This window comes from Bos mutus, chromosome 1, assembly GCF_027580195.1.
Source record: "Bos mutus isolate GX-2022 chromosome 1, NWIPB_WYAK_1.1, whole genome shotgun sequence".
Classification (NCBI taxonomy): domain Eukaryota; kingdom Metazoa; phylum Chordata; class Mammalia; order Artiodactyla; family Bovidae; genus Bos; species Bos mutus.
The window spans coordinates 146,628,175-146,655,226 of NC_091617.1; the positions used below are offsets into that span (position 1 = coordinate 146,628,175).

Sequence of the window (27,052 nt, forward strand, 5' to 3'; positions counted from 1 at the left end):
GGTGTTACTGGATTGTCAGCCGAGAGGCACAGAGCACAGCTGGATTCTGCTGCGCACGGCCCGTGGGCTGGACGGGAGTGGGCAGGTCAGAGACCCACGGGCAGTGTCACCAAGTTCAGCAGACACTCCACTCGCCTTGGAGGGATGCGTGGGGCGTGGCGAGAAAGGGGCCAGGCTGGAGAGACAGGGGATCAGGCTTCTAAGCTGAGATGTGCTGTGATTCAGGCAGAACTTGAGGCTGTGAACAAACGGCACGGAAGAGGTGGGGTGGGGTGTGAAGGGGTGGGAAGGAGAGGCGGGCTGGAGACAGCTGTGAAGGGACAGGGCGGCGCCAGCGACTGCCGCGCCCGGGCCCAGAAGGAAGAGCAGAGACCCAGAGGGCGACCCTGCCGGGAGGTCACCCGGCCTCACCCAGCAGCTGTCAAGCGTTTCCTGGGCTACGACGCGCCCTTCTGGTGGTGGCGCCCCACGTTCCTGAAGCCACGCTCAGGAAGTGGAGTTCCGCCCCAGCTGGCTGGAGGGGTTGGTGGTGCACTGGAGGGGGGGGGGCGGGCGGGAGGAAGGGGGGGGAGGGGGGAGGGGAGGGGGGGAGGGGTGGGGAGAGGGGGGGGGGGGGGAGGGGGAGGGGAAGGGAGGGGGGAGGGGGGGGGGGGGGGGGGGGGGGGGGGGGGGGAGGGGAGGGGAGGGGAGGGGGAGGGGGGGGGAGGGGGGGGGGGGGGGAGGAGGGGGGGGGAGGAGGGGGAGGGGGGGGGGGGGGGGGGAGGGGGAGGGGGAGGGAGGGGGGGGGGGGGGGGGGGAGGGGGAGGGAGGGGAGGGAGGGGAGAGGGGTGGGGGAGGGGGGAGGGGGAAGGGGGGAGGGAGGGGGGAGGGGAGGGTTCTGCAGCAGCCGGAAACTGGGAAAGCTTGGTTCGGGGGTCGGAAAATTGGGACTGTTCTGCACGGAGGTAGCAGCTGAAATGAACTCATCTCTGAGGGGGATTTTAAAGATAAATGAAGACATCACGGCAATGCTCTAGAACCGCTCAGATTAATAAGCAGAGGGAACCAATGGAAGAGACGCGGCGGCGGCGCCCGGGGCGGGGACAGAACAAGGCCGCTGAACGTGTCCGGGCTGGGAAGGGGGTTTCTGGGAGGTCCGCAGTGTCCGGAGCTCCGGACGCGGCTGTGGGGTAGCTCTGGACAGTCCGGCGCGGCACCAACGGCTGTGCTGTAATGTGACAGACGTGCTCCTGAGAACCATGCACCAGGACAAACAAGCTGTGTGGCGAACACGGGTCTGGGGCACAGCACTCCGCCATTCTGCAGTGACACGTTAGAAGGGGCAAGAGCAGAACACAAGCGTTGCTCTGTGCTGCGTGTCCAAGTAGGTAAGGAGCCACACGCGGCCCTAAGCCTGGCGAGTGGGACCCGGCCTTGAGAAAGACCCGGAGCTGCTTGTGGGAGTGGGGGAACGGCTGCAGCTTGTGAACTTCTGTGAGGGGCGTGAGGAGGGGTCTGAGGTCTGATGAGAGGTTTGAACTGAGATGTGGGGGAAGAAAAGCTGTGACCAACTTAGACAGTGTATCAAAAAGCAGACACATGGTTTTGCCAACAAAGGTCCGTCTAGTCAAGGGTATGGTTTTTCCAGTGGTCATGTATGGATGTGAGAGTTAGACTGTGAAGAAAGCTGAGCACCGAAGAATTGATGCTTTTGAACTGTGGTGTTGGAGAAGACTCTTGAGAGTCCCTTGGACAGATCCAACCAGCCCATCCTAAAGGAGATCAGTCCTGGGTGTTCATTGGAAGGACTGATGCTGAAGCTGAAACTCCAATACTTTGGCCACCTGATGCAAAGAGCTGACTCATTGGAAAAGACCCTGATGCTGGGAAAGATTGAGGGCAGGAGGAGAAGGGGATGACAGAGGATGAGATGGCTGGATGGCATCACCGACGCAATGCACATGGGTTTGGGTGGACTCCGGGAGATGGTGATGGACAGGGAGGCCTGGCGTGCTACGATTCATGGGGTCATAAAGAGTCAGACACGACTGAGTGACTGAACGAACCGCACTGTGGGGGTGCGGCTCAGGACGCTCGGTGACCTGATGCAGCCAGGGGCTGTCTGAGGCGCGTGTGCATGCTCCGCTCACTGAGCTGCGGTGTGAGTACCCACTAGTGTTTTCTTGTGGTCAAAACAGTACACAAGTAAAAACAAATTCGTTAAAACTGTGTTAGATTAAAATTGTTCCCTAATGTACCACTGTCATATTCAAATAAATTTACACTTTCAAAACAGGGGTTATAACTGAGTATAAGAGCATTTCAAAAATCACGCAGTTTTCTTGTGAAGCAGAATTTAACTCTCAGTATCTATCACGTTCAGCTGAAGGGTGCTCTTGGCACCACAGAAGCCTGCCTCCACACTGCACTCAACTCTCTTAACAATCGTTTCTTGCCAGAGAAGAGGTGCCAAGTGCTGTAATAAATCTGGAGCAAATTATGAGTCAGGAGTGACCCAGGGTCCATATTCAGGAAGCCAAGGATTCTCTGGCTTTTCAGTATGTTCTGATCTGTCATGAAGTTCACTGCAGAGCTAGGGCCACACACACCTCGGGGTGGGGCTGTGCCTCACGAAACTCTGGCCTGAGCTACAGCCTGGATCTCTCAGGTACTACATTTCAGACCAAACCCGTAAATAGCATCCCAACCCATCCGCAGCCATTTAGCTGAATTTCCACACGATGAAAAGCCTCCCCTATACCGTCAATGACTCCATCTACCCCTCCTCACACCAAAGCAATATACTACTATATCCACACACTTTGGGCTTCATCTCACACATTAAACGTCAAGTTTTAATTAAACTGCAGTCCCTGAAGTGAGTTACCAGGTCAACATAAAAGCAAAGAGACGTTAGGCTTATTATACACAGAGTAATAGAGGTTTCGGGCTTTTGGTAAAGAGTCTGCTTGCAATGCAGGAGACCTGGGTTTGATCCCTAGGTCGGGAAGATCCCCTGAAGGAGGGCATGGCAACCCACTCCAGTATTCTTGCCTGGCGAATCCCAAGGACAGAGGAGCCTGGCGGGCTACAGTCCATGGGGTTGCAAAGTTGGACACAACTTATCGACTTCACAGAAAATATAGGTTTTGCCTGTACTCACCAAGATAACCATTTGGATTTAGTATAAAACATGGAAATAAACAGCATCATGTAGTCAAAACAACCAGTTTACTGCCCTAGGCTCGCTCTTTCTCCAGTTGCTGTGTCTCCCGGTGCACTGGGACGGACCACATGTTTACATTGTGGGTACTTCTGAGAGGTACTTCCAGCATTAGCCACTAGAAGTCCGTAGTAATACACATTTGTAGGCTGGAGGAGAGGAGAAAGGGGCAAAGGGGAGAGAAAACACCATAAAGAGGAAATGAAGGAGGTGCGGGGGGGCATATAGAAATAAAAACAAAAAGATAAAATCACAGAGTCAGAGTTCAGAGGAACTAAAACAGTGAATGCAACAGGGTGACTTATCAAAAACCATCCATCAAATCAGATAAAGTTTTATGCAGACAAGTGAATAAACAGTAACGCCAGAACCAAACTTTGATGCGGAAGGAATTCACTCATATTATAATAATTAGATTAGTTGAGACTTGGCATCACTAGAAGCCTCCAAGTTCCTAAACAGGCTTTGGTGAGCTCGGGGCTGAAGCTGGGAACGGCAGAACAGAGCAGGGAAGACAGAAAGGGGCTCTGGGAAGCCAGGAGTTCCACTGCATTGAGAGGTTAGTGACAGAGTCAACGCACAGATCTGAAATGTTTATCCCACGGTCAATTGTCAGCAAAGTTTTAAATTTTCTGCACAGTTTTAGTTTCAGAAGTACACAGAATGTCAACAAGTTGAAAAGAATTTTGATCTTGCACTGCTTTCTGCATGATATGATTATTTGGAGAAAACAAAAATTGGTGAAAATTGAGCAATAAAACAGAACGTAAACCCTAAAAAGGAACCCTGATGCAACTACAAAACTATCCAGAAAAAGTATATAATTACTACCAGTTCATGAATAATACGCCATCCTGGGCTTTTCTGTGTAGAGAGCATGTATACAGCACGTTTGCACGCACTCAGATGGTAACAACCCTCTTATTTCTCCATTTTATGACCAACCTCATGTGATCAGAAGTCTCCTTAGGGAAGAGTTCAGGGCGTTCCATGTCATTTTTGCACATGATTTCTGTGGGAAGCCATATTCCACATTCTCATGCTGAACAGGCTCCTTTACAGCACGTGATGAATCATGTCGCAACATGGTGACCTCAGGGGTGCACACACACCCTCATCGTCCCCCAGGGGCTCTTGGTCATAGCAGCCCCTCGACACTGTAAAAAGTTTCTCTGACTTTCCCAACTATGGTAGCAATGTGCTTAGTGACACCCTCGCACCATCTCAGCATGGAGTTTACTGGAGTGCCGTCATTTCGTAATGTGGTGCTAGTTTCTGCTGTGCAGCGTGGTGAATCAGCCACAGGTAGACATACACCCGCTCCCTCTTGAGCCTTCCTCCGCCGTTGTTATCCCAGCCCCAGGTCGTCACAGGGCACCGAGCTGAGCTCCCTGTGCTACAAGCAGCTTCCCACCAGCTCTGTCTCACACGTGGTCGTACACATGTCAGCGCTGCTCTATCAATCCATCCCACCCTCTCCTTCCCCCACTGGGCCCACAAGTCTGTTCTCTATGCCTGCGTCTCTATTCCTGCCCTGCAAGTAGGCTCCTCTGTACCATCTTTGTAGATTCCACACACAGCAGCATGAAGTCTGAGCCCACCGTGGGCTCATATATTCCCTGCGGTCACTAGAGCAGGAAGGTATATGAGTCTGTGAGGGCTCAGCAGCCAGGAAAGGAGCTCTCCACTGGGCCGGGTGGGCAGCGGGGGGCTGGGAGGCTGGGATCCAGGCCTGACCACTCGCTCCTGCCTTGAGTGAATGCCTGGGAACGGGGAGAGGAGGGCGGGGCCCCAGTGGGATTTCCCCGGTGCCCAAAGTGTTAAAGCTGGCGGGCTCAGAGGCTGCATTCTGGATGCGGGGGAGCATCTCCAAAGAACGGAGGAGGTTTAAAACCTGGCTTAAGCCACCCCTGCACGAGAAAAGGGGAACTCGGTGAGCAAGCTACTTCCGGAAGCTGTATCAGGAACTCCTGGATGCTGCACAACTCTTTCAAGTCACCAAGGACCGTTTGGAGCTCCAACACGCTCATTTAAAACCATTATTACAAAATTAATTAAATTTCAAAAGATACAACTTGAATTAAAATAGTGCCACTTTTATTACCATCTCCTTATATCAAGGCTTTTCTCCAAGGGGATCAAGGTGATTTAGAAACTCCTAATTAACAGGCGATAATTCAATCACAGTATTACTATAAGGTTGTCATTAGTTTCTCTCAGGTCTGCGGTAGCTAAGTATAGATGTTAGTTAACAGAGAACAGCAACCAGAGACTTCTCCGTAAGGAAGAGCAGTATATTTTGAGCACCGTAAAGAGTCCACAGTTCTCTGGAACGCCAGAGGAAGGAGGAGGGCAAGATTCATTTGACCGGCCAAGACGGTGTTCAGGGTACAAACCCAGGCGTCCTTCCCCGGGGTGACCACAGAACTCACGTGCTCCTGCGTCTTCCGCTTTCTGAGTTAGAGAGGCAACTCCCCTGAGCAAGGTGGTGGGAAACCCAACCTTCTGCTTTTCACTTCAAAATTTTAAACCCGCCTTTATGAAATGCAATAACCCCGCCTCCGTATACGGCAGCGCTGGCGCTCTGAGGTCTGAGTGCTGTGAAAATGTCCACAAAGGGCGAGGTCTCAGCGCATCAAGGGCTGCACACATCTAGCCTTCGAAGGAACACACTGACCCGGTACTGACCACAGTGCACTGAGAGCCTCCCGTGCTCTGGGCTGCTGACGTGCGACCTCATCCCCTCTGAGGCGGTGAGACCCCGCCTGCTCCGCAGATGCAGACGCAACGTGCCGTCACGGAGCGCGCACAGGGCAGGGACCCCGCGAGCTCAGGGTACGCCCCCAGCACCCCACTCACCGACTTCCCGGGGTGCACGCACGCTCCCCCTCCGTCCCCCAGAGGCTAGTCCCGGCGTCTCCGTGCAACAACGGTGTCGTGCACGTGTGTTCACACCAAGCACATCTGCCCCGGGGCTGCAAGAACTCACAAAACTGAATTCACCGAGGCGTGTCCTGGGCCAAACCCCGCAGCCCACACCTGCCGGGGGCCAGCTGCCCGGAGAGTCGGCGCACGACCCCGGGGAGAGAAGGGCAGGGTGGGGACTGGTCGCGGGGGGCTCGCAGACTGCGATGCTGTGTGCAGGGTCTAGGTTTCCTCCTGGAGCCTGCGGGCCTTGGGGGTGAGGGGCGAGGCAATGCAGCGGAGGACAGGGACGTGCGGGCCAGGGGCTTCGGGCGCGGCCCGCCGGGAGCCGCGGCCCCCTGTGAGCTCACGAGGCGCTCATCCTCCGAGGACGCGTTGGGAGATTACAGAACTCTGTACACAAGCCACGTTCCCCTCCCGGGCCTGCGCTGGGTCCCGCCGCCCTCCTGTCCGACCTCCTCACCCCTCCACTCCCCAGCCCTGCGGTGTCTCCTCCTTAAAGAGGGCGTTTCAGGAAAGACCACGCATCCTCTGGCAACGGGCAGGGGAGACTCAGGGTGTGAACAGGAGGTAGATGGTGCGGGCACCTGGACCCCGGTGCCCCCTTCCCGGCCTCCAGCCCCGGGTCCTGCCGTGCCCCCGCCACCTCGGGCCCCGTCCTCTTCCCGGCCAGGCCCAGGTGCCCTCACCACCTCAGCGTGGGCACCACTGGACCCTCTGGTACTGATTGGGGGGGCGGTCCCTGCACCCTGTGGTCCTGCCAGCCCCAAGCCTGGCCCTCCCGAGAAGGGCGTTCCGTGAACGCGTAGACCAGCCGAGCTCAGGGAAACGCAGGCACCCTGGGACGTAGAAGACGGAGGGCAGGGAGGACCCGTGATCCCTGTGTCCTCCAGACCCAGGGCGCTTTCCTTCACTCACTCCTTCAGTCATTCACAAACATATTTTGAGTGCCTGCGGCAGGCGCTGAGGTTGGTGGTGAGCAGGACACACGTGGTCGCTGCCAGACTCAGGCCCAGATCTGGGGAGGGAGAGAGGGGTACCTTACAAAAAGGACTCAGATCAATGGATGCGCGATTAGAGCTAGTGATGAGTCTAAGAAAGACGCACGGAGGGCCTGTGACCCTAGAGGCCCACCCTTGCCGGAGGGCACAGGGTCTGCGCTTCAGTTCCAGGTGGGGTAGCTGTTGTTCAGTCGCTCAGTCATCTCTGACTGCGACACCGTGGACTGTGGCCTACCAGGCTGCTCTGTCCATGGGATCCTCCGGGCAAGAATACTGCAGCAGGGCTTAAATGGCAGTGGTTAGGAAGGCCTAGATTTCATAATCGAAGGGAAAGCAACCCCCCCCGCCCCCGCCCCGCCTGCCTGAGGGGAAGGGGAGAGGAAGCCGGGTGTTTCCAGAAGAAAGCAGAGCATGCCTACCCACTCCGCCAGCTCCCCTCTCCCTGAAGGACAGGCTTGATTTGACTGAGACAGGATCAGCAGTCCTCAACTCCTTTTTTGAGTCTCATCACCAAGCAGAATCAGGATTAAACATCTTGCTAATACCGTGCAGAGGACTTAGCTACACGCTTTATTGGATTATAACACAAAATTCGGCCTGATGGCCACCACTCTTTGCTGGAACAGCACGCTGTCCTCGCAGGCGCTGTGAGCAAACATGGATTTTCACAGGCCCTCCTCTCCAAGGCTTGCCTCTAATGTTTTAATTCCGACACTGACAAGTCTTACTGCTTCAAGGCCCCCTGTCTCGTCCAGGACAGAACTCAGGTGCCCTCCTCTATGGGGTGACAAGCAGAATCGTGTGCTGCGGATCCACGTTCAAAACACACAAGTACATGATTAAAGCAAAAGAAGAAGAAAAACAAAGGAGACCTCTAAAGTCATGATGTAAGCTGCTCAAAGTGAAACTGGAAACAGTCATCAAAATACCCTGAGGACTTTTGCCCTGATTCTCATTTTGAGGGGCTGGCAAACTTTCCCTGTAAAGAAGCAGTAAACACTTCAGGTGACCGCTCGGCTCTGCTGCCACCGTGCGTAAGCAGACACGGGGTGTGTCATGGACGGCTCGATCAGACCTTCCTCATGGACACTGAGGCTCCAATTCAATATGATTTTTACATGCCGTGAACTTTTATTTTTCAATCATTTAATACATAAAGTAAATGGTCCAACAAAGGTCTGTCTAGTCAAGGCTATGGTTTTTCCAGTGGTCACGTCCGGGCGCGATCCGGGCGCGAGACGTCCGGGCGCGAGACGTCCGGATGTGAGAGCTGGACTATAAAGAAAGCTGAGCACTGAAGAATTGATGCTTTTGAACTGTGGTGCTGGAGAAGACTCTTCAGAGTCCCTTGGACTGCAAGGAGATCCAACCAGTCCATTCTAAAGGAGATCAGTCCTGGGTGTTCACTGGAAGGACTGATGCTGACGCTGAAGCTCCAATACCTTGGCCACCTGATGTGAAGAACTGACTCATCTGAACAGACCCTGATGAAATGGTATGGACCTAACAGAAGCAGAAGATATTAAGAAGAGGTGGCAAGAATACACAGAGGAACTGTACAAAAAAGATCTTCACGACCAAGATAATCACAATGGTGTGATCACTGACCTAGAGCCAGACATCCTGGAATGTGAAGTCAAGTGGGCCTTAGAAAGCATCACTACGAACAAAGCTAGTGGAGGTGATGGAATTCCAGTTGAGCTATTCCAAATCCTGAAAGACGATGCTGTGAAAGTGCTGCACTCAATATGCCAGCAAATTGGGAAAACTCAGCAGTGGCCACAGGACTGGAAAAGGTCAGTTTTCATTCCAATCCCAAAGAAAGGCAATGCCAAAGAATGCTCAAACTACTACACAATTACACTCATCTCACACGCTAGTAAAATAATGCTCAAAATTCTCCAAGCCAGGCTTCAGCAATACGTGAACCATGAACTTCCAGATGTTCAAGCTGGTTTTAGAAAAGGCAGAGGAACCAAAGATCAAATTGCCAACATCTGCTGGATCATCGAAAAAGCAAGAGAGTTCCAGAAAAACCTCTATTTCTGCTTTATTGACTATGCCAAAGCCTTTGACTGTGTGGATCACAATAAACTGTGGAAAATTCTGAAAGACATGGGCATACCAGACCACCTGACCTGCCTCTTGAGAAACCTGTATGCAGGTCAGGAAGCAACAGTTAGAACTGGACATGGAACAACAGACTGGTTCCAAACAGGAAAAGGAGTATGTCAAGGCTGTATACTGTCACCCTGCTTTTTTAACTTCTATGCAGAGCACATCATGAGAAATGCTGGGCTGGAGGAAGCACAAGCTGGAATCAAGATTGCCGGGAGAAATATCAATAACCTCAGATATGCAGATGACACCACCCTTATGGCAGAAAGCAAAGAACAAAAGAACCTCTTGATGAAGGTGAAAGAGGAGAGTGAAAAAGTTGGCTTAAAGCTCAATATTCAGAAAACTAAGATCATGGCATCTGGTCCCATCACTTCATGACAAATAGATGGGGAAACAGTGGTAACAGTGACAGACTTTATTTTGGGGGGCTCCAAAATCAGTGCAGATGGTGATTGCAGCCATGAAATTAAAAGACGCTTACTCCTTGGAAGGAAAGTTATGAGCAACCTAGATAGCATATTCAAAAGCAGAGACATTACTTTGCCAACAAAGGTCCACCTAGTCAAGGCTATGGTTTCTCCAGTGGTCACGTATGGATGTGAGAGTTGGACTATGAAGAAAGCTGAGCGCCAAAGAATTGATGCTTTTGAAATGTGGTGTTAGAGAAGATTCTTGAGAGTCCCTTGGACTGCAAGGAGATCCAACCAGTCCATTCTCAAGGAGATCAGTCCTGGGTTCATTGGAAGGACTGATGTTGAAGCTGAAACTCCAATACTTTGGCTACCTGGTGTGAAGAGCTGACTCATTTGAAAAGACCCTGATGCTGGAAAAGATTGAGGGCAGGAGGGGAAGGGGACGACAGAGGATGAGATGGCTGGATGGCATCACCCATTCAATGGAGATGAATTTGAGTAAGCTCTGGGAGACGGTGATGGCGAATCCTGGCATGCTGCAGTCCACGGGGTCGCAAAGAGTCCGTCATGACAGAGCGACTGAACTGGACTGAATATGTAAACACTGTTTTAAGCCTGGAGCCCATACACAAACAGGTGGTGCCAGCCCAGCCCACTGAGCAGCGCTGCCTGACCGCTGACTGACTCCACTGCAGAAACTGACACAGCCCAATAGGGTGAAGCAGTGATAGGCCAATTAAAGCAGAAAAGCCTCACTTGGTCACACTGGACTGAAAGTGTTCAAGAGGATATAGTTGGACATGCTACATGCGCATTTCAGAAAAGAACAGGCAAAATCAAGTGCCATTAGCATTTTGAAAGGATAAACATATATGTTTTATGTAAATAAATGGGAAATTTGGTTACAGAGAATTTGTTGTTGTTGTTCAGTCACTCAGTCGTGTCCAACTCTTTGCGACCCCATGGACAGCAGCATGCCAGGCCTCCTGTCCCTCACCATCTCCCAAAGTTTGCCCAAGTTCATGTCCATTGCATTGGTGATGCCATCCAGCCATCTCATCCTCTGATGCCCCCTTTCCTCCTGCCTTCAGTCTTCCCTAAGATCAGGGACTCTTCCAATGAGTCAGCTGTTCACATCAGGTAACCAAAATACTGGAGCTTCAGCTTCAGCATCAGTCCTTCTAATGAGTATTCAGGGTTGATTGATCTCCCTTAAGATTGACTGGTTTGATCTCCCTGCTGTCCAAGGGACACTCAGGAGTCTTCTCCAGCACCATAGTTAGAAGGCATCAATTCTTTTGCACTCTGCCTTCTTTATGGTCCATCTCTCACAACCCTACGTGATCACCGGGAAGACCGTAGCCTTCACTGTATGGGCCTTTGTCGGCAGAGTAACGTGTCTGCTTTTCAGCACGCTGTCTAGGTTCGTCATCGCTTTCCTGCCGAAAAGCAATCATCTTCTGATTTCATGGCTGCAGTCACCATCTGCAGTGATTTCGGAGCCCAAGAGGAGGAAATCTGTCACTACTTCCACCTTTTCCCCTTCTATTTGCCATGAAGTAATGGGGCCGGATGCCATGATCTTAGTTTTTTTTTAGTATTTAGTTTTAAGCCGGCTCTTTCACTCTTCTCCTTCCCCCTCATCAAGAGGCTCTTTAGTTGCTCTTGGCTTTTGGCCATTAGAGTGGTATCATCCACATATCTGAGGTTGTTGACTTTTCACAGGTTAGCTTTAGGAAATCAACTAAAATTTAGTTACTACCATCTTGGCTGCATTTAGCTAAATACTCAAAAGAGCCAAGACTACTCACAAAGACTTTTTTTCTTTTGCTTTAGGCACCAGATGAGTGATTATTTAAAACTAAAATTATTTTTCTGTCATATAATGACATAAATTATATGTCATCTGGACTTCCCTGGTGACTCAGATGGTAAAGCATCTGCCTACAATGCAGGAGACCCGGGTTCAATCCCTGGGTTGGGAAGATCCCCTGGAGAAGGAAATGGCAACCCACTCCAGTACTCTTGCCTAGAAAATCCCATGGACGGAGGAGCCTGGTGGGCTACAGTCCATAGGGTTGCAAAGAGCCAGAGACAACTGAGCAACTTCACTTTCACTTTCTTTCTTTCAGTGACGTAAATAACGTGCCACACTCCATTTGCCCTCTCTAATGTAGGAGTGCCATAATTATAAAGAAAACTAGAATAATCAACACTAATTTCAAAGGAAATAAAGATTTCCATAAGCAGACAAAGGATCTATAAAAGATAAAAAAATCTCCACATAAAAACCTGTAACAGTCCTAAAGATTTGACTAATATTAAACGCAGTAGGAAAATAGATGTTTTAAACTACTTAACATGTTATTTTTAAGTTAACAGATAATTAAGCTTGTAGAGTTAAACTTAACTCCTAACACATCACATTGTCCACCCACTGAGTTGACTGGGAGAGTAATTTTCTTATGGTTCAGAATTTTAAATGCCTTAATTAAGTTAGAAAAGACTTTAAAACCATTATGAAGTGCTATTTTTATCCCTGATAAATTCGGGTGGAAATAAAATCAGATTTTTGGTGTCAAGGGTGGTTATTTTAGTGGGGTGAGTGGCATTAATTATTTCCCTGCAATGTGGGGGAATATGAGTGAACAGAACGAAAACCAGGAGCTGTTAAAACAGAATCCTGGGTGACGGATCCTGCGGTCCTGGTGGCACAGTGGTTGGTGTGTGTGGTGGGGAGTTACCACCAGACACGTCCCCACTACAGGCGTTGGGTTAGCCTTCCCCTCCACACAGAAACAAGAAGCGATGAATCCACGGGCAGTGCTAGATTTCACTTCTCTTATAAACCTGAGGTCAAATGTTACATGCCAACAAAACATAGGCTTAAAATATACAAACTACCAAATGTTATTGACAGGAGAACATCTAGCTGCAGAGAAAAATTACTGCTACCTCATTATTCAGAAGATTGTGGAAAAACACCTTTTAAAACATTTTCAGGTCATAACTAGGGGCATAAGAGACAGGAAAAACATTCAGAAATGAGTACATCTTACTGCCAAGAAGTGATGTCTGAGGTGACCCAAGTAAGTGTCAACAATTACACGTAGTACTCAAGAAACAATCTGAAACATATGATTTTAATATAGCTTCATATTTTCCTATAGCTTTCATATAGCTTCATATTTTCATATAGCTTCACGTTCACGGAGCAGATTCCATCCAAATCATCCCATTTCTTAGAGAGCTGTCTTCTAAAATGTGATTGTACATCCAGAGAGTATGTGTCCACGAAAATAGAGGAATTCATCCCTGCATTTACAAACTAATCTATGAACAACCACTAACCATTTTCTACCTGTATCCAAGTAATTTCAATCTTTCCAACTCAACTACAAATGGGACTTGCAACACTGTCGAACTTCTCAACGGAAAAGCATTTGCTGTTCTAAACTACACAAGAATGGATATTGATAAATCACATCAATCTGACGAACAGATCCTGCATTTGCAAAGTCAGGGAATGATATCAGAACATTGAGATGCTACACAAAATTCTGTTATCCCTGAAACTTATCGTCTTTCTCAACTCCAACCTGAATACAGTGATGAGACACAACAAAATATTAAACCATTCATCTTTTTGATGAATCTTTGACAGAAAAAAATACTTCTGGAAAAAAAAAAAGTCTACCTGTGTGACTCTTACTGGTTAGTTGTAGTCAGCACTGTTAAGATAATCACTTGGGCAAAACGTCCCCATTTAACTGGCTGGAGAATGTTCTGAATCCTGCACGGAGCCAGATGGCAGTGCCAACCACAGGCTCAGGTGGCAAAGCGAGCCACTGTCCCAGCTGGCATGAAGAATCACCAGGGGCTCGTGTCCCCAGCTCCCCACGGGGTCAGAAACCACCATCCCAGGAAGACCAGGATGAACAGTGAAGGAACAGTTCCTGGGTCCTCCGAGGGTCTGTCCCAGGGTCCTGCAAGCTCATGGCGAAGGAGAGGAACACACTGACCTCAAAGTGGCCAGCACAGGCTGGCACGGCCCCCTCGGCCTCCACAGCACAGGCTGGAGGGTCAAGGAGAGACTCGGTTCCCTTCTGGGCCCAAGACCATGGCAAGCCACGGGCTCCCGGACCGGGGTGGAGGTGGAGAACACAGCGGTGAGCCCTGAAGGACAGGTTCTAGGTGGGCCAGACTTCACTCGTGTGGCTCTGAAAGGGTTCAGAACTCACACACTGCGAAAGACATGCAAAGTATCCCACGCTGAAAGCCGATTCAGTTCTCTGTTTCTGGACCGTCACTTTTCTGGTTTGAAAGATCTACAAAGCTGGCTGTAGACACAGCACCACACTGTGGACACCACCCCAGTGAACACAAACTTCAAGACGTCAAACAGATTCTGGAAGCTATAAAAAAAAGCACTCTCTTTCAAGGAAGGGTTGTATATTATTCATGGTGTTTGATGTATGTTTCAAGAGCAAATCAAATGTCAAACAAATTCTACAAGCCTTAAAAAGCACTCTCTTTTAAGGGAGGGTTGTATATTATTCATGGGGCTTGATGTATGTTTCAATAGCAAATCAAATTTTAATCCTGGAAAACTTCAAGTGCTAGCAGACTATATGCATGAGATACACGCCCTGAAAATTATTTCCCTGCCCCTTTTTCCCTCTTTTGGCAATTTCTATGCTTAACATAGGTGCTTTATCAATCCCAACACACCGAAAGGAGGTCACGTGCCCAAGACGCTCTAAGAAGAATGTTACTGGCCTAACAACAGCACTCCAAGTATCGACTCCCTTGTCTTCACCGTCATCACGTAACCCTAAGTTCTTAAAGCTGGCACTGCTAACTCTGCCTCAACACCCGGGTCTCCCTCTAGGTGCTATCTGGGGAGGTCTGTCTTTCTGGGAATCCAGGAGGTGACGTGCCAGGGGGACCGAGCCACCGCGCGCCGCGTGGGGACGGCAGGGGAGTGTAACGGGAGAGGGCAAGGGTGTTTTTGTCCCAGACGCACTGCCATAGGTTATAAATCATTTGCCCTGGGGGCTTTCCACCTACTCAAACAGTGAGTTTCAGAGGCTGGGTGAAAAGAAAGAAACAAAAAACAGCTATTTCATAAAAACAGAGACACTTCTCGGTTCTAAAGGCCAAATTAGATTTTCATTTGGGCTCCCACCAAAACGACAGAATTGAAAGTCAGGATTTGTCAAGAAGAAACTCTTGTCTAGATTCATCTAACATCGCAAGACTCAACCCAGGCGGATCCCAGAGCATCAGCCTTAGGAGAGAGGAAACGCCCCCCACTGCCCAGGGCTGGGCCCGGGGTCTGCAGCCCTAAGGGAGGACGCGGGGAGCCGCCCCTGGAGCCCTGCGGACGGAGCCAGGAGACCCCGGCGCGGACAGCCCCAAGGGCAGGGCAGGGTGGTGCGCACGGGAGGACCGCCTTTAGAGAGGACGCAGAAGGGAGCCTCGGCCGCCGCCCGCTCCCCAACCAACAGCGCCTCTCAGAGGGGCTGAGGGACTCAGAGTCTGAGAGCCCCGGCAGCTTAACCGCGGAGCTGAGCGATGACAAGCCGAAGCGCATCAGTGACCTGATGGACCAGGTTCACCAAGGGGAGCTAAACGGAGGGACGGCCGCCTGGCCCTCGGAGAGCCGGGAAGGCCGGGTCCCCTACTCGAGCTGCGGGCCTGGCCGACCTCGACCCCGCCCCACAGGCGGAGGCACCGGAGGCCTGAAGGAGTGACGCCCCGGAAGCTCATCCAGTCCTGGTTCCGCAGAGCCCGACGGCGGCAGGGAGCCGGCGGAACGCACCAGGGTGAGGAGGCCAGCGCGTCTTCCAGCCTCGCCCGGCCAAGAAAACCACGTCTGTTCCTGACAGAGGGCGCGCCGCGTTCTGGAGACTGAGAGAGGTCCTGGTGGGTCTCTGATGGAAGCACTCAGCAAACACCTTAAGGAGGCATCTTCAGCCTCTGAAGAAACAAACTTTCTGGTCAAAAAGAGGATGTATTTGTCAACAATAAATGCTGAAGGAACAGGACCAGAGCAAAATCCCGTATTCAGAGGAGAAGCTGACGTGGACACGGGAGGCAGTCCGTCAGCTCGTTCACAGGAAGTGAAAGGACCACCGTGCTCCAGCGATCTTAGTTTTATCAGAAGTCTCGTAGTGTTCCTCTGCATAATGCAGAAGAAAATAAACTTGAAAATAAAGTTCCCTTTTCCGGAGCTTTAGGTCTCAGGAGCTTTTCTTTAGGAGCTTTAGATATATTTTATATGCATTTCCTGCTAGAGTCAGTGAAATAAAGTGTTCAAGAAATAAGCAATCTGGGATTTCTCTGGCCGTCCAGTGGTTAAGAATCTGCCTGCCAGTGCCAGGGGCGTGGGTTTGGTCCCTGGTCCGGGAAGATCCCACATGCCCTGGGGCAAGGAAGCCCGTGGGCCACAACTACTGAAGCCTGTGTGCCCCAGAGCCTGTGTTCCCCAAAAGAGAGACCACCCCAAGGAGAAGCCTGCACACTCCCAGAGAACAGCCCCTGTTCGCCCCCACTAGAGAAAACCCTCAGGCAACAGCGAAGATCCAGGACACCCAATACACAAACAAACAAGCTTGTTTGGTCTCTCTGAAAAGCAAGAGCAAGATGCTAATGGACAAGCCAGAGCAGACCCCCCAGTGCCCGGTCCCAGCCCCCGTCCGGCAGCCGCCGCCCCGGTGCTGGTTCACAGGAAATCCAGCCGCAGGCTCCTGCGTCTCGCCTGCCGGCCCGGGGCCACTGCCCGGGTCACTCAGGAACGGGAGGCCAGGCCTCCGGTGCAGCCGGGGACACCAGGCCGCTCAGGCCCGTTTACCGCTTGCCGTCTGGAGACAGCAGTCGACGACCTGGGGGAACGCGTAAAGATCTGCGTCTCCGTCCTCCTGGACAGATGGGCTGGGCATCACATGGCACCCGCAAACACTGCTGCTGCTGAAGGCGCTTCCGGGGCAGCGGCTAGCCCCTCCCAGCCTACTTTTCCCCAGTCGCTCTCACTGAGTGTCTGGGGTCTGCATGTGTGTGTTTAGGAACACGTCTACATAGGCGTCCTTCGAAGGTTTCTGTGGAGACGCTGGAAAGGAGAAAAGCGGAGGAGAGACCGGGTCGTGCGATCATCACCACCCGCTCCCAGTAAAGCGCCATCATCTCGAGGCGTGTCGGTCTCTCTGCTCCCGGAGGCTGAAGGCAGCCTCTGCATCTGATCTGATGGGACAGGGGACGCCATCCGCACGCCCAGCCTTTAAACATCTCCTTCCCTTCCCACGGGCTTGGCCGTCGCTCTGAAGTAGGTCAGCTGTACGGTTCTGATGATTCCAGAGAAACTGCTTGTGGAAGCATCAGTGGCTAGGCCTCCTCCTCTGCATTAAACTAGAGCCTCCGGGTTTCTGCTCTTGCCCCTGCAGCAGGGTATATCCGCTTTTCCCCTAATCTTTCCCCCCACCCTCTTTTTAGCTCAGTCTTAGCCCAAGGCATAATGTTCTGTTTTCCAGTTATAAAAATTGGGACAGTTGACACGGCCAATTAAAAGATGCTTTTAATGTCAGGTTCTGAGGCAGAAGTGTGATAAAAGGAGCCACAGAGGAGAAGGGGATCAATGGTAACCTTATTACAGATCATCTCTGCTTGGTCCAGATGGGCCAGCTTCATCGATCATGAAGTGTGATTTCTCTCTTCCCTGCGTCAGGCAGTGGCGGGACCAAATACAGGAACCCATACCAACAGCACTCAGCAGAGCACGCTTGACGCTGGCTTGTCTGTGTAAGGAAAAAACCCTTCACTGCACATCTTTTATTTAAAGGACTTTGCTTTATCGAAGAAATATGCAAAGCCATGAGGTAGAAGGGGCTACTTATAGCTTATGTAAAAATACTCACAGTGAGCAAACATGCTCTGAGACAAAGCAACTTGTTCTTTCTTTTTTTAAACACTAAAAAAATACTGTTCTCTACTGGATAAATGGATTCCCCAGAGAGTGCTCTCTTAATTAAGCGTGAAGGCAATTAAAATCAGGATTTTTGCAGAGCTTTAAAAGATGGAAACAAATTAACTTAAAACAGAAAGTGGAGACAAAGGAACTGCACCTACAGGAATGAATTCATGGGCATCTCCCAGCAGATGGCGGCCGCTAGTCCATTGCTGAGCGTCAACAACCGCGCTCTCTGACGGAGCGAGGTGTCCTCTCCCCTCCGTTTTCCCCTTCTCTCCTCTAATTCCCCACAAGGTCATCGTCAGTGTAATGACAATGACTGAAGCATATTGCAGAGTGCAGAAACGTGGTAGCAAAATCAGGAAAAACACCTTTTTCTTTGAAAAATGTTTGCCTGATAAGGACGCTTAACATGAGCTCTACCCTCTTAACCTGCTCTGGGGTAACACACTGCTGCTGACTAGAGGCATGCGTGGTGCACAGGTCTTCAGTGAGAGGGCTTTGGAACTAAAATTTCATGCCTGGTAATTAATAACGTCCCATTTCCCTCTCCTCCTAGGCCCTGATAATGACCATTCTAGTCTCTGATTTTATGAACTTGACTACATTGGATACCTCACCTATGTGGAATCCTGCAAGGCTTGTCTTTTTGTATCCAGTTTATTTCCCTGGGAATCAGCCCTCAAAGACCAACGAAAAAATTGTAAGGAGAACTTTCTTTTCAGGTAACTCTTAACAAAATATTGAAACTTCCAATGTTTTCTATTGTGGAAGAATGTTGACATCTTGGTCTCTATGTATTAGTACAGATCTCAATTTTTTTTTAATTAAGCATAAAGTAGTTGGTAAATCTGAAACAAATAAGCAATAAGAGCTGGGGAACTGAATCAGCACTTTCATCAACATTAAAGGGTAAACATCGTTTTGACATAAAACGGTGATGGATGAAGTCACGTTGATGGGAGAGGGGAGGTGTCCTAAACCCTGGGAAGATGATTCCAGGAGCACTGGGTATCATGGAGGACCCACATGCTCACCAGAGTTTCTTACTCGGGTTACATAATCATGATCTTCAACCCTCGAGAGAACAAGTTCAACCGTGGTATTTGATTCTCAGCAGGTGATGCATTCAAGTTCATTTACATAGGCTCCGAGTAAAATCTTCAAATTTTTTGTCTCTCAAGTAATAATATAAAAGATATACTTGTCATCAGATTCCTTTGAGTGGAACTGAATCTACTGAACACAGTCCTCCCTATTTTAAGCTCATCAAAGCTGCCTTTTAACATAAACCAAGGGACTTCCCTGGGGGTCCAGTGGTTAAGAATCTACCTTCCCATGCAGGGGACCTGGGTTCAATCCCTGGTTGGGGAACTAAGATCCCACATGTTGTGTGCAACTAAGTCCATGCGCTGTGAGCCACAACTAAAGAGAAGCCCCAGTGGTGCAATTTGATAGTCAAAAATAATATAAATACTAAAAAAAAAAAAAATACACCAAGGTACGCACGACGAATTGTTCTCTGCCTTCAGGGGGGGAACAAGAATCAGAAATAAGTTACCTGGGACTTCAAGAGCCCCACGTGGACCATTTCAGATCATGATTATTGGAGCTATTTGGGCTTTATGGGCAGACTCATCATCTACAAACTGCACACACAGCTCATTTTCCTGATCTGGACTATGGGGGATGAACTGGACAAAGAGACTAGCCAGGCCCTCACGCTGGTTCCGACGTTAGCGCGATGCACCCGTGTTCCCATTTTCTCATCTGCACGATAAAGGCGGGTGACCTCTGAGCTCTCCCTCACCCAGCCCTCTCACAGCCCCAAATCCTGACTCTGAGCGTGGCCCCTGATTGCTCAAAAACATGCAGGAACTCCCCTGGCCCACGTGTCAGTTTCCCAGGACGTGCTTCCCATTCCTGAGCGTGTTTCACTCTGTGAACCCGCCTGCAACAGTCTTCCTTCTTACTTTTCACCTGCCGAAGTCTGACTCATTCACAAAGGTCAAGCTCAAAGGCCAATGTTTCCTTGAAGCCTTTCCAGGCCCTAAACTTTAAACTGACCTTTCTCTCTCACAAACATCCACATAATTTATTTCAGTTCAGTTCAGTTCAGTCACTCAGTCGTGTCCGACTCTCTGCGACCCCATGGACTGCAGCACAGCAGGCCTCCCCGTCCATCACCAACTCCCGAGCTTGCTCAAACTCACGTCCATTGAGTCGGTGATGCCATCCAACCATCTCATCCTCTGTCGTCCCCTTCTCCTCCCACCTTCAATCTTTCCCAGCATCAGGGTCTTTTCAAATGAGTCTTTTCAAAATCATTTACATATTTTAAAATATCTAGCATTTCTCCTCTCACTATCTAGGGATACACGTCCTCTCTTCCCCTAAGTTGTAACCTCCTCCAGGGAAGAAAATCCCCCTTGTTGTGACCACACGGCAGCTCCCACTCTCCAGACCAGCCCCTCTTAATTTCTAGCCCATCTGCCTGGTTTAAGAAGCTGTCTGAGCTTGACTTCTTCCTCTGCTCCCGAGAGATGTTGACACCCACCTTCCTGAGTGAGGTCCCAGCCTCGAACCTCACCACTTCCAGGACCCAAGGAGGATCTACACATAGGGTAAGACAAACCATTCTGGACCATTCTGAAGACTTGTCTGTTGGTGGGAATCATAAGGGCCTTCGGGACACTCTGGGGGCCATGGGCAGGGTTATCACACAACTGATTATCTAAACAGGGACACTTGTAAAGGTTAAAGGGAGGGCTGTTCACAATCACGCTGGGACTGGAGGTGTGCAGACAGACTCTGTGCCCCTTCCTGCCTCCACACTGCCGACAAGTGCACGATCAGCCCCCTTCCCTGCCTCTCCGTGTTCACAGAGATGGGCACATTTCAGCCACCCTAGTTCATTCATGAGAGTTTACACACAGGAAAGGGACCACCATCTGGACAGCATAAGTACATATTCCAGCCGCCCTAGGTGATAGCACCTGCCCCTCCTCGCTGGGGGCACCTCCAGGGCAAAGACGCACAGTAGTGCAGGACTTGGCGAGGGAGGGGAGTGTTTCTCACACCTACACTTGGAGTCATCAGGCTACAAAGGGGAAGTCAACAGAAGAAAATGAGATCTTATTTGGAGTCTTCAGACTATAAATGGAAGTCAGCAAAATGAAATAAGATCTTATTTCCAAGGCTAATTTTGGGTTAAGCTCAATATAACGTTACAAAAAGAGAGGCTATCCAAGACCTTACTGCATTTCCCATCAATATTTCATCTATTCTTTAGCTAGCTTTAATAAATTAACTTTCACAAGGTGAGAAGTAATTAAGTCACTAATAAATGGACTATAAAATATTACAAGAGCTATCGTATTGCTGTAACAATGTGACAATTTTTAAATGCAAATTATAAAAATTTGAATTTAATTTTAAGTACTTTATGGCTTAGTTTATCAGGGGGAATTAAAAAATAGAACAAATCACTAAAACTAGGGGTATAACACAGCCCAGATATTTAAACATTACGTAAGACTAATTTCACAACTTTAAAAATTCAAGCAAGCTAATTGTCGTATCATTTCTGCAACAACACAATTATAAAGTCACAAGCAAATTGGAATTACATAATAAGTGTTATCATCCACCAGCCCAGGGAGAGGGTAGGGTGGGGAAGCAAGGGGGTACTGTGAGACTCCTGTGCCAAGTACTGTGGTGGGTGCTGCGTCAACCTCACCAGGATCCCTCCTGCTCTGCCCCCAGCCCGGACCAGGTCCTGGTACCAACCCTCACTCAGCTCTCACCTCCATGGGGCATCACAGCCCACCCTCAGGAGGGTCCTGTTGAAAAGGTTACCAGGAAGAAACTGTGCTGTGAGACCCGTGAAACACCCTAGCAGGTAAGTCATCTCAGATGCTGGCCAACGACACAGATCTGCAAAGCAGCTAACGATTCTATCTGTGGCTTAAGGTTTAAAAGCATTTACAGATATCAGCTACTTCTATTGGCTTCTCATAAAACTAACCAGGCAGCCTGAGTTGCAGCATGGAAGGGTTCTTTAGACTTCTCCATTTTTCCTATCTTTCCCTTTTCCCCTCAAAGTAATCTCAGCAGGAGCTTCTTATGTTTTTCCCTCCAGCCGCCATTCTAGCAGACAGGACAGCTCCCCTGTGTTCATGCCTGCGGCCGCTCCAGCACCCAGTACGGGGCGTTCCCCCTGACCCCTGAAGTCCACAGACAGCTCTGCCCCGCTGCCCTCCCGTCGGGGGTGACTGCCACTCCCCGAAGCGCGCCTGCAGTGCCCACTGTTCGGTCCTTATTTATCTGACGTCCCCATGAGCTCTAAGCTGGAGAGAGCAGGAGATAGCAAGCATCGGGCTCAAACGCCACTTTTTTTCTTAAGCTAATGAACTGATGAGCTGTTGGAAACACTGCATTCTTATTATTGGTGGGAATGTAAATTGGTCCAGTTACTAGGGAAAACGGCAAGGAAGATCCTCAAAGAATGAAAAATAGAACTAGCGTAGGATCCAGCAATTCCACTTCTTGAAACATATCCAAAAGAAATGAAAGTACTAACTCAAAAAGATATCTGCACCCCATGTTCACAGCAGCATTATTTACAACAGCCAAGACGTGGATACAACCCAAGTGTCTATCAATAGATAAAGGAGCTGTGAGACATACAGGTATATGCATACACATGTCTTATATACATATAAATATTAGTCACAAAAAATGAAGCGATCCTACGATTTGCTACAACACAGATGAACCTTGAAGGCACACGTGTAAATAAGTCAGAAAACGCTGTAGGACCTCTCTTACATGTGGAAAGTAAAACAGAAACAAAAAGCCAAACTGATGGGAAAAGAGATGGGTGGGGCTTGTGGTCACCAGAAGTGGAGAACTGAGAACCTAAGGAGAGCAGTCAAAGGGCAGACATTTCCAGTTACAAGACAAAGACGTCCTGGGAATGAAATGGACAAGATGACTGATACTCAGGAAACTTGTCAAGAGAGAAAACTAAGAGCTCTCATCACAAGAAAAAAATTTTTCCCTTCTTTATTTTTTAAATTATATCGATTTAAGGAGATGGATGTTCGCTGAGCCCATTGTAATCATTTCACAATATGTGTGAATCAGACCATCAGGCAGCACACCTTAAACTTACATATGAAAGTCAATTATTTCTCAACAAAACTGGGGAAAGAAGAAAAAAAACACTGCATTGTTCTGATTTGCACTTCCAAACCTTATTCGCCCAAAGACATCAGTGAATAAGGCCAAGAACAAAAATACTTCCCTAACTTTTGCTTTAGGAAATAGTACTCCATGGCAAGTCAATGCAAGAAACAGGGCATGCTACGCCCTTCAGCCTTTGGAAGGCCACTGCCAGCAAACAAAGGGCCCCACGTAGTCCCGCAGAGAGGACATCTGATTGATTTTACTCAAACCAGTATTTCCCTAAATTATTTCAACACGGAATCTTTTCTCCCTGGGGACACATTAACATCCTAAGAAACCAAGGCTCCTCAGCACACGGTGTGGGAAATACTGATCGAAAGCCTTTTTTTCTTTTCTTTAAATTGTATCAAGTCCTCTGAATTGCCGCTTTCTGATCCACTTATGGAACAGCAAACAAACATTTCTGTTAAACTTCACAAAGCCCCTCCAGATCCGTCTCAGACCACAGCAGCCTACGGCAGAAGCAGCCTGGAGTCTTGTGGTCTTAACGCCTGCTTCAAGGGTGGAGGTGGGGTGGGTGAGGCCTGTGGCCTCTGAGCACAGGTGGCAGCCTCGCCCATCTGGGAGGGGAGCGTCCAGCCCCACCCTCAACCCTGACCGCTGGCACCCACAGGGGTTCAGATAGCTGCAGCTACACCCTGAGCTCCAAAGGGCGGTGCTCACCCGCGAAGCCCCCCTCAGAGTCACAGTCAATCAGAAAGAACAGCGAGAACAGGAGCGATCAGGAAAATGCAAGGCAGACCTCAAGTGCAAAAATGCAGCATTCTGGGTGTCCCGAGGATTCCTCACTGACGCTAAGCTGATTACCAATCATGGGCACCATGGGGTGGCTGCCCTCAGGAGGGAGGGCATTGCACGGCCCAGGCATGTGGTGGAGACACCTGCCTCTGAGGCTATTTTAAAGGCATTTTAGAATAAAACTAACTTTCTCACCTCTGCCAGTTTGAAAAATGAAAACAAAATATGGGTGAATCAATGGCTGGCTGCAAGGAAAGATTAAAAAAAATCCTTACTCTATGTGTGTCGAAAATCGTGTATGCTTTAGAAAGCAACTCAGATGTATTCCTGAAAAGCTGACCACTATTTGATCCAATGGAGGCACGTGTCCGCGGCCTGCTTTCTGCAACAGCAATGACGAAACACTCAAGTCTTTCAAATGCAGCAAGGGCAGGGTAGCCACGCTCCCGCACAGGTAAAGCCAAGTCCTTAGCCAGAGCCCCGAGCACACCAGGGGCACCGGCCCAAGATGCCTCTCTCCCCCGCGGCACCCTGAAAGTCCGAAGAGCCACTCACCATGTCGTACGTCGTCACGATCTTCTTCAGAACCTCGGGCACGATCCCCTGCAACTCCATGGTGGGGTACTGCTCGCTGAGGTTCAGGACCACCAGGGGCGTGTTATCAGGTCCCAGGAAGCGGGGAGACACCGCCAGCATGCACTGCATGAGGTTGGCCACGGAGGAGAGACCACACAGCTCCTTGAAGGACACCACTGCATTCTGCTCAGTGGGAAGAAAGAAGGCACTCTGTAATTCAGCAGGGGCTGAGTGTCCCAAGGATGCCGTACTCGGCACACCTGGTTATCCTGGGGCTGCCTGGCACAACGGTTAGTGTCCGTGTTACGACAGACGTGGTTAATGATTATTTTATCCTGGGGAAAAAGGGCTATTTTCCAAAGTAAACGTAGTCATAGACATTTGTAACACCAATTTATCCAAAGGGCAGAAGAGGCAAACAAGTTAAATTCTTTTGAAGGGCAAAGCCGCTTTTCAGATCAAAGTTCACAGCAGTGTAAACACCGATATGCAACTACAAGCAAACAAACAAAAAAAAACGGCTTCTGCTTTCAAAAAGACGAGAAAAAAATGGAATCAGGCTTCAACTAAGTATCAAGTAGGCCAGCCATCCAAAAAGGAGAGGAGCATCTGGCAGGTAGGAACCTGAATCCCTCTCAGCTGTTTACACCTGCTGGTTCCAAAGCTAGAGGAACTTTGGGGAAGCTGCGGTTTCAGGCGGGAAACCCGGGGACCACAGCCTGCCCTGCCCATCGCCCCGTCTCCAGGGGTCCCACTGCTCCTCTTCCTGCGTTCCATGTCCTTTATTTCTAATCACTAGCGGCAGGCCATAGAAATACCCGTGAAAGGAAGCCCCTCCACACTGTAGAAAGCCGTGAGCGGGCGTTTGAGCGCCGCTTGGAGGCACGCGTGTTACACGTGGCCCTGTCTGACCCTCCACCACCACGCTGGGCCCACAGGAACCGAGCCTCAGCCGTGGCCTCTTGTCCGTCTGGGGTCACGCGGCCGGCAGGGGAGGGGGTCAAGCTGGTACCTGAAGTTGGCTCAGGACGAGGCTGACACTCTCGATCCTGCGCTGCCGCAACAGGGACATTCTAACTGAAACACAGGACATCCAGGCACGCCTGGGTCCCAACCTGGGCTGAGGATGGCGCCTAGAGGGCAGGGGCCCAGGGCCCCCAAACCTGTGCCTTCTGGGCTCAAACACCGCAGTCCTTGGAGATGAGCAGCACGTCGGTTTGAAATGGGACATTTGATCAACGCTACTTTTAATATGGTCATCAAGTTGAGTATCCTGGATGCTGACGCCCGTCAGTCCTTCCTGCGAGCGCTGGGGGCCCTCAGAGCCCAGACTTCTTCTCCACCTGCCATCACCCTGGTTGTTTCGTCTCCTGCTCCCCGCCAGCCGCCCCTTCCCAATGCCCAGCCCCAACCACAGGCATCTGCGGGATCCTGTCCACCCAGGCTCCACGGCCCAGTCACAGCCCCAGCTGCACACAGCACACACACAGCGCAGACACACGCAGCCCCGAAGGGCGACGGGCAGCTTCTCGTCCACGCCGGCGTGGCTGCGGCCTGCTCAGGGCTGAGGTCCACGACCACGGCAGCCTCGAGACGGGGAGTCGGGGGGGTAGGGGGGTTGCGGGGGGTGGGGGGCGTTGCGGGGGCGGGGGGGGGAACGGGACGCTGTCTGTATTTCCATTATGCTTTGCTTTGAGACAAACGATAACATTTCTCAGCTGCCAGAAGGTCTTTTTGTTTTACTTGCTGCTGGCATTCTGCTCTTAATAGTTATATACATGTATGTCTTTACACACATGTATCTTTGGGATGGACACAGACTGGGGCTGGTGTGTGTGTGTGTGTGTGTGTGTGTGCGTGCGTGCTGGGGCTGGTGTGTGTGTGTGTGCAGGGGCTGGTTTGTGTGTGTGTGTGTGTGCTGGGGCTGGGGTGTGTGTGCGTCTGTGTGCGGGGGCTGGTCTGTGTCTGTGTGCGTCTCTGTGCTGGGGTTGGGGTGTGTGTGTGTGTGTTTGCAAGGGCTGGTGTGTATGTGTGTGTCTGTGTCTGTGTGCAGGGGCTGGTGTGTGTGTGTGTGTCTGTGTGCTGGGGTTGGGGGGGTGTGTGTGTGACTGTGTGCTAGGGTTGGGGGGTGTGTGTGTGTGTGTGTGTGTGTTTTGGGGCTGGTGTGTGTCTGTATGTGGGCGCTGGTGTGTGTGTGTGTCTGTGTGTCTACGTGCTGGAGCTGGGGTGTGTGTGTGTGTGTGTGTGTGTGTGTGTGGCAGCCCTCACGCCTTGCTCTGCATCGCTGGCAGCCCCCGTATCCTGCTAGACACATGGACAAGACTTAATTACATACATAATCCTGACTGACTGCTTGTAGTTGCTATGGGTATCAGAGGTGGTTACTATCTTAGATGTCTAATACACACAGGCATCATGTGTCTCTTACTGAAACAACTAGACTGCTGGGCTCCAGAGTCAAGTGCAGGCTCAACACTCAGACGCTGGCCGTTTACAGACTTGCCATTCCCGCAGCAGGACCGCCCCAGGAGAAAGGGCGGGCGTGTTCTTTCATTCTGACCGGCTGTGTGTGCGCTCCAGCTCAGGAGTGCCCAGAAACAGGAGAGATTCCCACCTGCGCATTTAGGAAAAGCGTTCCTTAGGGGCTACCAGGGACCAGGGCCTTCTTTGGGCTCAGCAACAAGGCCGGCTCATTCCCAAGTGTCATCAACGTGTTGAAGGGCCAACTGCCCTTTTGGAAATTTACATGATGGGGGAAAAAAAAAAAAATGACATCAGTGGGTGAGCATTCTTACAAGTAACTGGAATTCACGAAGTACTTTCGATCAGATACACAGCTGTTGGCTGGAACCCTCTAACA

At 50.3% G+C, this 27,052-nt stretch overlaps 1 protein-coding gene across 4 annotated transcripts in view; it reads right to left on the minus strand.

Annotated features, from left to right (window-relative positions):
* PLCL2 (phospholipase C like 2) overlaps nucleotides 1-27,052 on the minus strand; it is a 212,830-nt gene that overhangs the window by 60,583 nt on the left and 125,195 nt on the right. For all 4 annotated transcript variants that reach the window (XM_070377084.1, XM_070377066.1, XM_070377076.1 and 1 more), the window contains exon 4: nucleotides 24,172-24,375. In XM_070377084.1, coding sequence (XP_070233185.1) covers nucleotides 24,172-24,375 — 204 coding nt within the window. The remainder of the gene's footprint in view (nucleotides 1-24,171; nucleotides 24,376-27,052) is intronic.